The following is a 15,870-nucleotide window of genomic DNA, read 5'->3' as shown; positions in this document are numbered from 1 at the left end:
AGCTCAAGAGACAAACAGACTTGTTCTTTATCTTCCCTATGTGATAATGAGTACATCATTTTATGGTAGAAGAGATCTCATTGTCTCCTATAAAAATAATTTAGTAACTGTTGCCTTAATTGAGGTAAATGTAGTTTCCCTCTGTGAATATTCTGGATCTTTACAACAGATCTTTCAAGATGTACCATTTCTTTTATAAATAACACTGTAGAACAGGACTTTTCTTTCTGAATTAAAAATAAAAAAGTAAAAGTAAAATGATTTTGTTACTAAATCTTCAGCATACATAAATGTAGGCATAGAAAGGTACTCTGCTTTCACAGGTATTTCCAACAAGAAACAACATTAAGTCCTATTTTCATTTCTCAAATGGACTTCAAAGCAGCATACCTGCTTACATTTTTCCACCTCTTCCTAAGGAACATTCAAGGGTCCCATTTCCAGTGAAGTGTTGTTTAAGATCAGGTATATAACTGATTATCCATAGTGGAATAACAATGGTTGTGACTCAGTGCTCTATCACTTTTATTAATAAGTATAGCTTATGTTGGGTCTCATTGCCCACACAGAAGACGACAGAGTGCTGAAGATGTATGAAGTGTAAGGGTAACTGGTCATGTCAGTATGTGACTGCTCTTTTTCAGTGATTTTCTTGTTTCCCTACCTGTTATCAGACTCGGAAGATAAAGGATTTATTACACTATTGCTGCTGCATGGAGCTGAAGCGTGATTGATGCCTGCTCCAGACAGTGGTAGAAAAATGCTGCTTTTGAGGTAATCCAACTTCAAGTTTGCTTAATGAAATAAAAGTTTCCATGGATGTTTGTTTTACACTGCAGTCTTACAGATATGACCAAATCAGACTTAGACAGATAACAGATACATTCAGGTCAAATTTTGATTTATGCCAAACAAGCTGTATTCAAACCAATGGAACTGTTCAGTATAAAAATGCAAGAAGTACATAACAACCCACATCTGGTAGATGCCCAAACATAGAGAAAGTAGGATATATGTTTTTTATATTTGAAATATAAACTGTGTTCATACTTTATTTTATTATGTTTGTCCACATTGTCAGAGACAGATGCTAGTAGTATGGCAGTAGCCCTGGCAATGAACCCTCCCACCAGTATTCCATCACATTTTGTTGCCATGTGACAAATGGCAGCAGAGGGGCAGTCTGACACAATGACATCTGACATGGAACTGCCTATGAAGCAAAGGTGTGGCACTGTCTTCCACCGTGCAGAAAAAATGGTACCCTCTGACATTCATCAGTGCTTGATGAATGTCTGTGAAGACCAAAGATGGATGTGAGCACAGTGAAGAAGTGGGTGGTGTAGTAACATGAAAGACAAACCACACTCTTGTCAGCCAAGCACAGCCATCACACCACAAAACAAAGAGTGTCTTGATAAGCTCATCCATGCAAATAGGAATATTACGACCAGGGAACTGTGTACAGAGCTGAATATTGGCTTCACTGTGTAGGAAATGATAGTGACAACACTGGAATATCACAAAGTTTGTGCCAGGTGGGTCTCATGAATGCTCACAGGTACAGAAACACCATATGCAAGTTTTCTGGGACCTACTGAGCCATTAAGTGGCTGAAGGTGACAATTTCCTGGGTTGCATTATTACCAGAGAAGAGACACTGACAGTGCTATGAGCTGGAGCCAAATGGCATGGAGTGGTGGCAGCACTCCTTGGAGTGGTGACGTGAACTTCTCATCAAAGAAAATGTTCAAGATGCAGCCCTTAGCAGGTAAAGTGGTGTGTACTGTCTTTGGGGATAGGAAAACAGTGGTCCTTATGTATTTCCTGGAAGATGGTTAAACCACCAACTCTGACTGTTGCTTCATGATGCTGACTAAGCTGAAGGCTTGCAATTCCAGAACAGGACAGACAATAAGACATCCTATCTCTTGCAGTATGATAATGGCAAGACAGTTCAAAGACAGTGGTACACATTGCTAGTCTTGGCTGGACTGTCCTACCAGGTGTCGTACAGTCTAGATTTGTCACCTTGTAGCTAATAGTGTCTGAAATGAATGGTGTTGAGAAAGAGTGTTTTGCAGCTAAGAATTTGCTCTATCAGTGTCATGATGTTTGTAATTATTGTAGTTTCCATGGAAACAAATAGGAGATATTACTTTTGGAGCAAGTTACAGACGTCATTTTCATCTGCACATTAGAGCAAATCTTAGTCTAATACATCATGACAAAGAATTAGAAGTGTCAGAACACTGACAAAAGATAGAAATAAGAAATGTATATGATTTATATATAATTATATGTAAGCTTAAGTAAGAATCATGTTCAAATGAGAAGTTAGATGAAAGAAGATAAGGCTACACATTTACTGGATGTTTAAAACCGGGAAAAATATAGTCACAGTAGCTTTGCAGCTTTGAGAGGTAGAATGGGTGGGGTTGGGTTTTCAGTAATCCTTAAGAAATTACACAATACTTCACAGTCTAATATTTTGCTCTATGATTCTATAACATGTAGAATCTCCAAATCTCAGACAGACAGGCTTTCTGTGTGAAAATCAAAAAATCCCCAGTCTTTTCTTTACAAATTTGAATCTAGCTAGGGGCAAACAGAAAGAATGTTTTGGTGATTAAGTGTAGGATGAATTCTTTGTCTCTGGGGAAAGTTAGCTTGGTCTTTAGAAATATGGTATTTTTAAACATCTGGAGTGAGACCTTCAGTCCATGTCCTAGCCTTAGTGTTATGAGCGCAGTATGAAGGACAAAAAGCTGTTCATTTAGATCTATGTCACATCTACATGGACTCGCACTTTGTGCAGTTGCACCAGGACAGAGTAGTGTACCTAACAAAAGTAGAATGAGAACAGAAAGTGCACCATTCTTTATTTACTTTTTAAATTATTTTAGATGGCACTGAACTACTTGCAGATAAATATATGATCAGAATGAATTGAGCTTCTGATGGTCCTTAAAAACTCAGTATTCTAGGCAGAGGAGAGGAGGACAGGGGAGGGGAGGGGAGGGGAGGGGAGGGGAGGGGAGGGGAGGGGAGGGGAGGGGAGGGGAGGGGAGGGGAGGGGAGGGGAGGGGAGGGGAGGGGAGGGGAGGGGAGGGAAGGGAAGGGAAGGGAAGGGAAGGGAAGGGAAGGGAAGGGAAGGGAAGGGAAGGGAAGGGAAGGGAAGGGAAGGGAAGGGAAGGGAAGGGAAGGGAAGGGAAGGGAAGGGAAGGGAAGGGAAGGGAAGGGAAGGGAAGGGAAGGGAAGGGAAGGGAAGGGAAGGGAAGGGAAGGGAAGGGAAGGGAAGGGAAGGGAAGGGAAGGGAAGGGAAGGGAAGGGAAGGGAAGGGAAGGGAAGGGAAGGGAAGGGAAGGGAAGGGAAGGGAAGGGAAGGGAAGGGAAGGGAAGGGAAGGGAAGGGAAGGGAAGGGAAGGGAAGGGAAGGGAAGGGAAGGGAAGGGAAGGGAAGGGAAGGGAAGGGAAGGAAAGGAAAGGAAAGGAAAGGAAAGGAAAGGAAAGGAAAGGAAAGGAAAGGAAAGGAAAGGAAAGGAAAGGAAAGGAAAGGAAAGGAAAGGAAAGGAAAGGAAAGGAAAGGAAAGGAAAGGAAAGGAAAGGAAAGGAAAGGAAAGGAAAGGGGAAAAAAGAAGAGTTGCTTCTCTTTTGTCCCTCATTTTTGTTTCTTTAATTTTGAGTTAATATTGGTGAAAATAAAGCATTTATTTCCACGTGGAACTGAAACTTTGTATTGGCCAATCACTTCCCACTGTCACTTTCCATCAAACTTTAAAACATCCAAGAAACTGATTTTATCATAAATCTTAATAAGATTCATTTGCAGTCTGCCACAGCTTTCCATTGCCGAGAGATTTCTTCTGATATTCATGAAGACTGCTTCATTACAAATTGCAATTGTAACCACTATTACACCTACAGTGTGCTTTTTGACAAGGCTCCTTATAAATAAGCACTTCTGGTTTTTGACTCACTCAGTAAAACTGAATAAAGCAAGGATTAACAAACTTAATCTGAAGAGGCAAGAGTACCCTGGAGCTCTCGATTTGGCCAATTGCTTGCACAGGAACTATTCTGTTATTCACACATGACATGGAGCTGTTGCATAGCAACTTTAACAGTTTAATTAATTCTCAATAAAATAGTTGTATCTCTGACATAAACAAAATGGGGAGGAAGTAGGGGTGAAATCTAACTAGTTCCAGAAGAGGAGACCACATCTAGTACTCTAGGAAGAAATTTATTAGTTATCCTCAGTCAGAAGAGGAAAAAAAAAAAAAAAAAAAAAGAAAAGAAAAGAAAAGAAAAGAAAAGAAAAGAAAAGAAAAGAAAAGAAAAGAAAAGAAAAGAAAAGAAAAGAAAAGAAAAGAAAAGAAAAGAAAAGAAAAGAAAAGAAAAGAAATTATTACTGATACAAATATAATATATAACAAAACCATACTGAGAAAAAAATCTTCTCTAACTTATAAAATTACTCCCCAGAGGTGGGTTCAAAACCTTACCCATCCCCATCTTTCTCAAATTCATGTGTCTTCTCCTGCAACTTCCTCTTTCCAAGCTATCCAAAGAACTTAGTCACTTCCTCTAGGTCAACATATTCTGTCTATGTTGGTAATGGGAAAGGTCAGAGAAACCAAGAAACTTTCTGACAAAAGGTTCATTTCCTTTTATATATTATGGCTGTTCCTGTCTAGCATCAATTGGCACAGGTTGCAGCTACAGACTGCAGACAGATTCACACACAGGAGATATGCATGCTACACAAGTCTGGGAAGTCTGCTGCTGTGTTCTCAGTAAGATATATTACTTAACAACTATAAGCAGTAGTCTGATTGAGCTCAGACTAACCTGCCTCTTATACCAAAGCTACTTTTGAAAGCTGAGTGCTAGACATGTGTGTCCAAACTTTTGGGTTGCCTGGGCTGCACTGAGTGAAGAGAAATTGTCTCGGACCACATATGCATAGGCTGCTCTGAAACTAATGCCTCCTATTTATTTCCAAGGAAAGCACAACAAACACAAAGACACAATAACACTATTTGAATGAGCAAATTCTCAGCTACAAAACACTACTTTTCAGTATAGTCACCACCACCATTAGCTGTGCATTTTCACTAGAGATGAACAAGTCCCTTCATGCTACACTAGTAAAAATTTGTACCAATGGATATGACCCACTGTTACACTCACCACTGCTGAAACGCACCACCCACCCCTTCATTCTGCTCATGCCCACTGTTTGTCTCCATAAACATTCAGCAAGCGCTGATGAATGTTAGTGGGTGCCACTACTTCTTCACAGAGTAATTCAGTGCCTCACCTTCACTTCATATGCACTTCCATGTCAAGATGCCATTTTGTTAGACTGCCTCTGTGTTGCCACCTGTCACACAGCAACAGAATAAAAAAGAATATTTTAGTTTCCACTGCCATAACACCAGCCTCCACCTCTGATGCCAAGGGCTGACATCATAAAATAGAAGGCATTTCTTTCATAAAATACACATTATCATTAACATACAGGTAAGAATATACAGAATTGATGGGAACATGACCAGAGCCACTCTGCAGTGAAGAGCCTCTGCCTCCATAGCATTGGCAGAGGGCAAGCTGCACTGCCAGCCATGTGGGACTGCATGTGTCTTGAAGGCTGCAGATTGGACACTCCTGTACTAGAGCATGGGCCACTTGAGCAAGGTATTCAGATGAAACAATAATGCATCTAGAAAGAAAATCATAGGATCACAGTAACACAGAATCATAGAGTTGTAGAATGTCTAGTGTTAGAGAGGACCGTTATAGACCACCTAGTACCTCTCATCCTATCAAGAGTAGGGTTGCTACCCAGGTCATACCCAGCTGAAGGCACATCTTTTTAAAATACTTTATAATTCTCTAAATAGTGGAAGGCCACAATGAGGTATCCTCAGAGCCTACTCTTCTCCAAACCAAACAAGCTTAGCTACTTCAGCCTATCCTTGCTGTAAAGGTGCTCCAGACCTTTGGCCATCTTTGTGACCTCCTCTGGACCCACTCCAACAGCTCCACATCTTTCTCACTTAGCAGGACCCAGGTCTGGATGCAGTACTGCAGGTGGAGCCCCACGGAGGCAGGGAAGAGGGAGACAATCCTCTCCTTCTCTCTCCTAGACACCCTTTGTTTGTTGCAGGCCAGGACACTGTTGGCCTTCTGGGCTGGAGTGCTGTGGATAAACCTTTGTTTTGGCCAGCAGAGTTGGAATCATCTCATTGCAGTGAAAGCAAACGCTTCCAGCTAGACAGTGGGCAGATCCCCTAGGAAGGAGGGCAGGCACAGGCACTTGCCCTGTCTGGTGGCGGCAGTCTCCAGACCGTAGTATATGCCATATGAAGGCTACACTGTGACCAGCAAGCTCTCAGCTGTTTTTCAGTCTCACTCCCACACTGAACAAGGCATTTGACAGCAGTGAGCACATGAAATGAAGCAGAGATCAAGGATCCCCACTTTCCCTTATGTGACTTTCTCCTTGTTGCCCTGACACTGTCAGAAAGATGGAAACTGGCCAGATGAAAACTCCTAGCTTTTCTCCAGTAGATGTGCTGGGCCCCTTCAGGTGGGTATTGTCATAGAATCATAAAAGCATGGAATCACAGAATCACAGAAAAATAGTTTGCATTGGAATGGACCTTTAGGACCATCTTGTTCCAACCCCCTGCTATAGACAAAGACACCTCCCATTACACCAGGCTACTCAAAGGCCCGTCCAATTTGGCCCTGAATGCCTCCAGGCGGGGACATCCACAGCAACCTGTTCCACTGTCTGACCATCCTCACAGTAAAGAATTTCTCCCTGATGTCTAATCTAAATCTACCCTCTTCCAGTTTAAAAACACTTCCTCTCATCCTTTCACTACCTGCCCTTATAAACAGTCACTCTCCAGCTTTCCTGAAGGCTGCCTTCAGGTACTGGAGGGCCACTATAAGGTCTCCTTGGAGTCACGTCTTCTTCAGGCAGAGAAGTCCTAGATCTCTCAGCCAGTCCTCACAGGGGAGGTGCTCCAGCCCTCTGATCATCTCTGTCCCCTGTACCTGCTTCATCACACTGTAAACATAAGGGTAATCTTCCAAAAAAGAATGGAGGCCTTGCTGCATGAGGCCTGTGAACAATTAAAGTACCTAGGTCTGAAACTGGGATCCTGAAAACTTTGTCCAGTTCATGATCAGTCCCAGAAGCATGTGACCCTGCAGAGGTATCAGTTTTCACCTCTGGAATTCCTCAAACACCCGCATCTTTGCCTGGGCCTAGGTCCAGATCTGCCTGCTCCTAACAGGTCATACACTTCAGATAAAGACCTTCCTCCAAGTGATTTCAGATGTACTTTTCACGAGTTTGTGCCATTAGATTCTCATTTCCTTTCTCCAGCCTTTCCAGTGCTTCACTGGACAGGATGAAAACACCTCACTCCAGTCACCAGCCTCTTACATATAAGCTCATCTCTCAACAACCTACAGCTCAAATATTACAGACCTCCCTTGGTTGTGGCCGGGATACATGCTTGCCTCTCTTCAGACACTAAAGGAATTTAAAACCAGACCTCTCACACACAAAGTAAATGCTGTAGCCACTGACCACTCACAGAGCAGGGGAAACTACTTCCCCAGGTACCTTCCGAAAGATAAAAATAATACGCTCCATCTCTCAAAAACACAAACAAAGGAAAAAACATCCACTATAGAATATAATGCCTGCTATTAAGAATATGACTTCTGGTAGCACTGAGGTCTACGTCCTGAAGAAGGGTAGCATCTGCTATATGTCCCTGTGTTCAATAAGAAGCAGCTGTTTTTCAGTGAATACCACTCAGAAGCACTTAGCTCTCCCCATCAACTCTCTACAGCATGAGATGCTTCTCTGAAGCCTGCATTCCATTACAGAGCCAGATGTCCAAAATTAGCCATGATGGCTTGTACCCTGCCCCACCAAAACTCATCCCCTAAAGCAGGCATGCTTTCCTGTGTCCTAGGCCTCAGCTATGGTATGAGTATTTCTGCAGATCTAACACAGACGGTGCCATATACTGGGTCTCACCTCTCAGTATTTTGGACAGGGATCACAGAATGCTTGCACAAGCCCCATGCTGGCTGAGAAGACAGAGATGACCAGGCAAAGCCACATACTGGCCACAGCATCCTGTCCATCACTGGGTGCAAGGAAGATGGTGCTGAAGGAGGGCCAGGGAAAGTGAGAACTCAAGGCAAGAAATCATTCAGGGCTTTTCCACTCCTGGAGGCTTTCAGGTCATAGCCTTCATGATGCAGGGGAGGAAGAACAGTCACGCATTAAGGCCACCCAATTCCTGAGAGCAGGCACGTTTCAGCCCTGCCTCACCCCACTGGCCTGCTGCCACCCCAACCCCCCTGCTCTGGAGGGGCTTTCACAGAGAGGAAAAAAGCCTGTGCTGAAACATAAGCCTGAGTCTCCCTGCAAGCTCTGCAGACCAATTGCCAATACTTTGCTTTTAGCAAAACATGAGGAAGTTCATCAGAGAAGCCTGATCTCTATCCATCATCGAGAGATCGAATCTCCTCATGGTCAGTGCCTCTTCCTGTACAGATGTGAGACTGAAGCAGATCCATGCTTAGGGAACTATTCTCCTACTATTCTTTTCAAGATTTCTGCTTGGAGTGTAGTACTTGTTTAACCATTTCAGATGAGCCCAGAGCAAAGCAATCTACCCTTCTCCAGCAAAAACATTGCTGCCCCTCTCGAGGAGTGAGCTGAAAAAGCACAAGACTAAGCTGGGCAATGAAGCCACAGCTGCAGCTCAAGAGAACGTTATCAGGGTGTCACAGGCTCTGTGTCATGTCAAAGGTAGATAATCCTCCTCCATCCTTCCTTTCACTCTTGCACATTGCCCTCACAATTACATTTACCATGCCACTGCCCCTGGGAATTTCACTGACCTAAATTTTGCATGGGAACACTAAATATTTGTTCCTTTTAGGCCCCACATTCAGAAAAGCATGAAAGCATGTACCTCCACCTGACTCCACTCCGTTTTATCACAACATGTAAATTATTCCTTACAATTAAAAAAAATAAAAATAAAAAATATTTTTAAAATTAAAAAAAAAAAAAATTAAAGAAAAGGAAAAAAAAAAAAAAAGTGATCTGAAGGACAACTCAGTTTCACACCACCTGACTGAAAAACATGATTAAGAATTGGATGAAATAGTTTGTAGTTTCTAACTGATTGTTAACTGGCTAAATGTTTTGCCATTTATTTGTGTTGTTTTTTTTTTTTTTTATTAATCCACGTGTACTGTATTTGGTCCAGCAATATATTCAAATGTATACCAAAATTAAAAATATTTTCAGAAACATATAAATTTCTTTTACTAAATAGTTGAAGGAAACTAAACCTCGAAAGAATTAACATGTTGGTTTCCTAACTGTAAGAGCTAGACAAACTTTTGATCTTGCATTACAGGACTTTCATCTCAATGTTTTTTCCTTCCAGACTTGAAGCTTGCAGCATAAAACTTGTACTACTAATTGTAATGCTGCTGCTGCTTGTCATGCAATTTCATTCTTAATTCCCACTTTTTCTTTGAGGCACTTACTGAATGAAGAGACAAAATTCTCCTATGAGAGTTAACAACATTTTTGCCATAGAAACAGGAATAGAAATATCAAAGGATTTGAATTTTTTGTAGTTGTTGTTGTTATTAAACATATAAAAGGTTTTATATGAGGCTTTATATGGACAGTTATTAGAGTGTAGTAATATTACTGTGGTCTTTACTTATTTTTATTGACTAGGTTGATTACAGCAGGGCTCTAAGAACCTGAGAGAAGCCTGACCCTTTGTATTGGACACTGTGCAATAATGAAACAGTTGTACGCACCCCCAAACATGTGCCTGAATTTCAGAAACTAATGTCTATTTATAATCAAAATATTCACAAAGAAAATGAGAAACTTAACAATAATTTTGATGCATGGAGTGCTATCTGCCTTTCTCAGTTCTCAGTGCTTTTTTTTTCTTGTAATGATGCTTTAATAAGTTAAATTAAAACTGCAAATTTGTTTCCATTAAGTAGTTACTTATGAAGAGCCTATGAACTGCAGAGCTGACATCCCAGATGGTGGCATTTCGCTTCCAGGGCTACTTTAATGACCAATCCAATCCTCCTGCTCTGAAGTACCTCATAACAATATTCTTACCACAAAAAAATATGGCATGATGTACATCATTTCAATAATACAAATGGTCTTGGTTTTGCCTCTACATAAATAATAGAGATAGCTGACTTTGAAAAGAGATGAACACGACTGAAATGAGAACATGCTACTCTCTGAAAGACCACTGGGGATTTATTAAAAAAATAAAATAAAGACAGGGCATAAAACAGCAATCCAGCATTACCAGAATGATAGACACAGATGCCTTGAAGTCTAATTCAATATTGAAAAGCAGTGAACAACAAAAACAGAGATTTAAAAACCCAGCATTTAATAAAATCTATGAAGACATATCTGTCTTGAACATATTGTCTTGCACAAACACTGGACTTGGGTTTTGTTTTGTTTGTTTTCCTCCCCAGTTATGCTAATCATTAAGACAATAAGATTTGTAATGAATAATGGGCTAATATACTTACTTTAAAGTGACACAATTATTTGAGGTCTCTGGCCACTAAGTTTTGTTTGTTCTGAATTCATTAACAAAACTAGTTTTTGGAGACAAATTACATTACTTGAATGGCTAAGAAATCTCTGGTCCTTCAAGAGCTACAATCATGGAAATCTTGCTACAGAGAATAATAATAATAATATGATTATGAATATGAATAATGTACATATATTGATTTACTACAAATTCATCTTCACTAAACAAGACCCTGCATCTTTAGCACATCTGAAATCCCACTGACTGAGGCTGGTGTTAAACCTGAGGTCATTCAGTTCTAAATTCCAGCCATGCTAATGGGGACAAATTCTGTAAATTTTCAGCTTGCTTCATATTATGAAGATAAAATGCACATAAATTAGGTCTGCAGAATGGTGTGGGGCTAATTCTGTTTTTTCTAAGATTGCTCTTCTGTAAAATGTGCAAGTAATTTGTATGTAGTTTCCTCCCCTAAAAATTACAAGACATGAAATTTCTCTTTAGAGTCTACAGGTAAGCCAGGTAGTGGTCTTACTTTAAAGTACTCTGTACATACAGATGTGCTATTGACTGATATTTCTAATTACCAAGCAAAAGGTTTTCGGTGGTGCACTGAAAGCTTGTACTATTGTTGGGTTTTTTAGTACAATAAAAGAAAACTATGCAGCCATTTAAGATCAATCATTAATAAAACGATGTAAATTACTAAACTGATAAATTCATGTTGGGTACCTACAAAATAGTACCACTGATTTTATACTCACATGTCAAGGGATCTTTGCCACTAACTTCGGAGAACACTGGGCTCAGCCCTTCAGTGATACGCATTCCTGCTTCATGAGATGTTAGCAGCAAATCTTCCACTACCTTCACAAAAGGCTCTCTGTAACCTTTACAGTTTGCCCCTGCAATTCCTGAATCACCAGAGTTGTAATAATTGCTTCAAGTTACTCACAGTAAGCGCTGTAAGGGCTGGGACCTCAGCTTGCATCTTCAACCTGGGGTAAAAGATGTTTGCGTTCTTAATACTGCTGTATTTTTAGAGTGTTATATATACTGTAAGATCTCCTATATATCATCATATCTTCATTTTAAAAAAAAATAATAATAATTTATGGGCTGCAGTTAAAACTTTCATAAACTTTTCAAGTTAATTCCCACCATATTTTACTTTATCATGCACAGTGACATGTCAGTATTATCTCTATATACCTGCTAAGTTTAACACATTTCAAACAACACTTTGTATTTGTGACAGATAAAAATAAACACTAAGTTTTACCCATGAGAAAGAAAGAAAAAAAAAAAAGAGAGAGAGAGAGAGAGAGAAAGAAAGAGAAAGAGAGAGAGAGGTACCAGGATCATGGTTAAGATTCCTTTGCTAGGAAAATGATGTTCTCTTTGTCCCAAATTCACTGAGTTATTGGAAGTTTAAAATGCTTTAATTGTATTTGATGGAAAATTATTACAAAAGCTTTGCCATATAATTTGCTCCGTGCACCGGACATTTACAATTGATAAATCTAGAAAACAGCACTTATCCACAAACCACAAACCTTCTAAATTGCAGAGAGAAAGAGTCCTACCCAGTGGCAAATTTCATAATTCCACATTAGCAGACTCAATTACAATATCTCCTGCAAATAGCATATCAGTACATCATAGTTACAGTAATCAGCTTGCTTTCTTCCAAAATGGAGTATCATGGCCCTGAACTTCACTATACTGAGAAACAGCATGGGTTTTGGAGAGGAATCACATTCATTTGCTGCAAATTGTCTTGTGTTATGGTAGAGAAACACCAGAGATGGTAGATGGGCTCAAGCAATGCTCAGAAACTTGGAAATGTACCAGGCACCAACCCAATATGATACAATATTTGGAGGCACTAAGAAAACAAATGAATAAATAGGAAAAGGAATATCCAACCAAAAGATGCACCTTTCTCCCTACTTTCCAAAATACTGCTTGCTAGTGAGCTAAATGCTTTTATTGATCTGAACTCCATTTAACATGCTTTATTACTCAGAGTATCCACAAACCCAGCACAAAGGAACTAATATAGAGGGCAATTTTCTAACTCGAAAGAAGGTCTTATATCTAAACAGACTTCCTCTCTCTTGATTGATTTGCTTCGATCAGACTCCAATGTTGGTGAACACTGGTGAGTTTGGATAGCTGCCGGTTCTTTTGTGTTTGTTTGTTTTTCCATTGTCTGCAAAACTCCAATTGGAAAGAAATAATAATAATGTCTCACACAAGGGGAAATGGGGAAGGGAAAAAAATAAATGGAAAGGAAAGGAAAGGAAAGGAAAGGAAAGGAAAGGAAAGGAAAGGAAAGGAAAGGAAAGGAAAGGAAAGGAAAGGAAAGGAAAGGAAAGGAGAAAGGGAAAAGAGAGTGAAGAAAAGAGAAGGAAAGAAGGGAGAGATAGAAAGAGAGGATAAAAAGGCAGAGCAAAAGAAAGAGTGAGAGAGTGAAAGAAAGAGAGCAAAGAGGAGAGAGAAAGAGCAAAGGAAGAGAGAAAGAAAGAAATTAAATAACATTACTTAGAAACTCATCGGGACTTGAGTGTCCACTGTCTCATCCTGTTGTGGAGGTAGCCTTTCTGAGTCGGGGGGCGACAGGGCGAGCAGCAGGTCTATGTTATATTAAGCAGCCCGCGGGACATGGGTTACCCCGGCCCGGCAGCCGAGGGCAGGGGCGAGACAGAGAGCGGGAACAACAAAGCGGGCTATAAAGCCTCCAGGTGGTTGGTGTATTTGTTGTCCTGTCTACGAGGTGCAGTGGCTACCCGGCCCCCGCAGATCCCAGTGCTGCTGTGGACATTAAGAAAAGTCTCTTTCGGCTGATTCCAAAACCAGATAAGGAGCCGCCGAGCCACCAGCTCTGTCTAGACTCCGGACCTCACAAGTCAAACGGGTTGTTTGGATTAGCCTTGGAGATCTACCGACCCGAACAACCCTCCCAAAGAAAAGCCACAGTAACACCCTATTTTCCTCTTCCCATTGCCGCCTTAAGATAGGAGTAGAGCTCTGCTTTCCTCCGTGTCACTTATTTCTGGAAAACTTCTCCGCCCTTTCTCTCTCTCACAAGCATACCTTGTCTTACTTTGTGTAACAGGAGAAAAACAAACAAACAAACAAAAACAAATTTAAAAAAAAAAAAAAAAAAAAAAAAAAAAAAAAAAGAGCACGCACTTTAGCAAAAATCCTGTTTTGCAACCTTTTTCCTTCTTTCTCTCCACATCTCGTCCCCCGACGCAGCCGAAGCAATCCGGCAATCCGGGGCAGCAGGTAACCCAGCCCCGTTGCTGGGACCAGGCCGGGTGCGGTGATGCCGCGCGGCACTCCCGCCTCCTCTGCTTTACCTCCCCGGCACCCTGAGCGCCTGGTGTGGTGAGCCGCAAGAAATGAAAATCAGTACTAAGAAACAGCAGTTCGAAGCAAAAGCCGCCTTTCCCGCCTCGAATGCTGCTAAGAGCGTCGCACGGACCTTGCCCCAACCTTCGGCACCGACAGGAGCCTTGGGGAAAAGCACCGATTAGTTTTGCACCCCTTTCCCCGGCTAAGGACAGCAGATACGATACCATACAGAAAGCTCAGTCACACAGCATGGCCTCCCCCGCCCCCCCGGAGCCTGTCTCCCCGCCGCCTCCTCAGGAGCTGCCTTCTCCGCCTGCACTTCACAAGTCCCGGGAGGTGAGGAGTGATCCTTCAGCAAGGCCGGCACGCTGGGAGCTGTTAAGTTTATGTTTGTGGCGCCTGAGCTCAAACAGTCATTCAGTGGCTTGCTCTGTTATCAAGAAAACAACAATCAGCAACAATCAGTAAACAGGATCTCTTCCCAGCCCCTTTATTAACTACTTATAGCTCTGCTGAAGCGCCCAAGGCGGCACCTCGCACCGTAAAACGCTGCCGGCGCTCCGGGCGAGCAGACGGGAGAGCACTATCCGTGCCCGTGAAACCCGCGCAGTGCCGGTACACCGGACCCCGGGCTGCAGCAGGAGGCGGTGGTGCCGGCGAGCCCTCCCTGAGCCGGTTTTTCCCTCCCCAGGGCCTGCTTTTGAGTGACCCAGCGTGGATTTATCAATATCTATTTACACATATGTATGTATATGAAAGCAAGCACTTACCGCTGAGATGTTCGACTGATCTCAGCGCTGGAATTCACACCTCCGACTTCAGTGTCTCACTCCTGCTTTGGCCGGAGGACGCTGAATGCTGATTAACCTGTCATAAATATTGAAATTAAAAGAGTTTGACTACTGTCCTCAGTGTGTTTTTAAAATGCAGAGAAATAAAAGCAGATTTTAGCAGACCTTTTTTGCCTTTATTGAGAGGGGCTGCAGCAAGAAGAAATCGGTGGAGTTAGCCTCTCCTTGTCAGAAAGATGCTTTCTTTCTCTTGCACAAACACTGCTGTTCGAGCTCAGGAAGGGTGTTCTCCCATACTGGTCTCCTAGAAGGCACGACTCAGAAGTTCTACAGCGGATAAAACTCAGAAGTGTTTGGAGGGAGGGAGAGTAAGCTACCAACATACAAAGAGGAAAAAGCGAACCAAAGTCCATCAAAGCACACATGGAACGCAGAAGAAATAGTCTTAAAATGAGACGAGAGCTGCTCCACTAAACCTCTGGGGAGCGACTTTGTAGTGCCACAGGGCCGCGCAGAGGGACACCTCAAAGCAGGGACACGCGCCCCGCAACGCGGAGCCTCCGTAGCCCCCGTGCGAGGGTCGGGGGTACAGCACTCCTTGAGGTGAGGACGGGAGCCCCGAGCGGGGCTTCCACCCACCGCACACCTGGAGCCAGGGCGCGGCCGCAATTCCCCGGGCCCACCCGGCCGTGTGCACTTCGAGAAGCAGGACGCTTTCGGCAGCCGAACCCAAAGCCTCCCGGGGGGAATCTTATCTCTGCCGCAGCCTCGGCCCCCGCGCAAGCAGCGACTGGAGCTGAACCGAAGTGCGGCCCTCGGGCGACAGACCTTCAGTGTCCCATAGCTTTGCTCAGGGGTCTCAGCAACGCTCCCGCACAGCTTGCTCGCCCAAGGAACCCTCGCGGAGCAGTTGTGCTTCTCACCTACGCATCAGTTGGCAGAAGAATGCCAAGGCCCCAGTTTTGCCCCAACTGCAGAAAAAACTGCAGACCCCTGCACCCCTATTTGAAGACCTAGTACCCATATCTCCCCCAGTCAGTAAAAGCTACTCAGACAGTTT

General features: G+C 42.6%; 1 protein-coding gene across 1 annotated transcript; it reads right to left on the bottom strand.

Annotated features, from left to right (window-relative positions):
• Positions 1-5,223: 5,223 nt before the first annotated feature.
• LOC146754082 (uncharacterized) lies at positions 5,224-15,850 on the bottom strand. Its single transcript, XM_085529508.1, has 4 exons — positions 14,790-15,850; positions 13,855-14,449; positions 11,612-11,654; positions 5,224-5,387 (listed from the first exon to the last, which is right to left on the bottom strand). Exons 2-4 carry the CDS (start codon positions 14,244-14,246, stop codon positions 5,349-5,351), a joined length of 474 nt encoding a protein of 157 aa, XP_085385634.1. The 5' UTR covers positions 14,247-14,449; positions 14,790-15,850; the 3' UTR covers positions 5,224-5,348.
• Between the last annotated feature and the right edge of the window lie 20 nt (positions 15,851-15,870).

This window comes from Coturnix japonica, chromosome Z, assembly GCF_054131305.1.
Source record: "Coturnix japonica strain WE chromosome Z, WE-NBRP24, whole genome shotgun sequence".
Taxonomy (NCBI): domain Eukaryota; kingdom Metazoa; phylum Chordata; class Aves; order Galliformes; family Phasianidae; genus Coturnix; species Coturnix japonica.
This window is presented reverse-complemented; position numbering and strand designations above follow the sequence as displayed.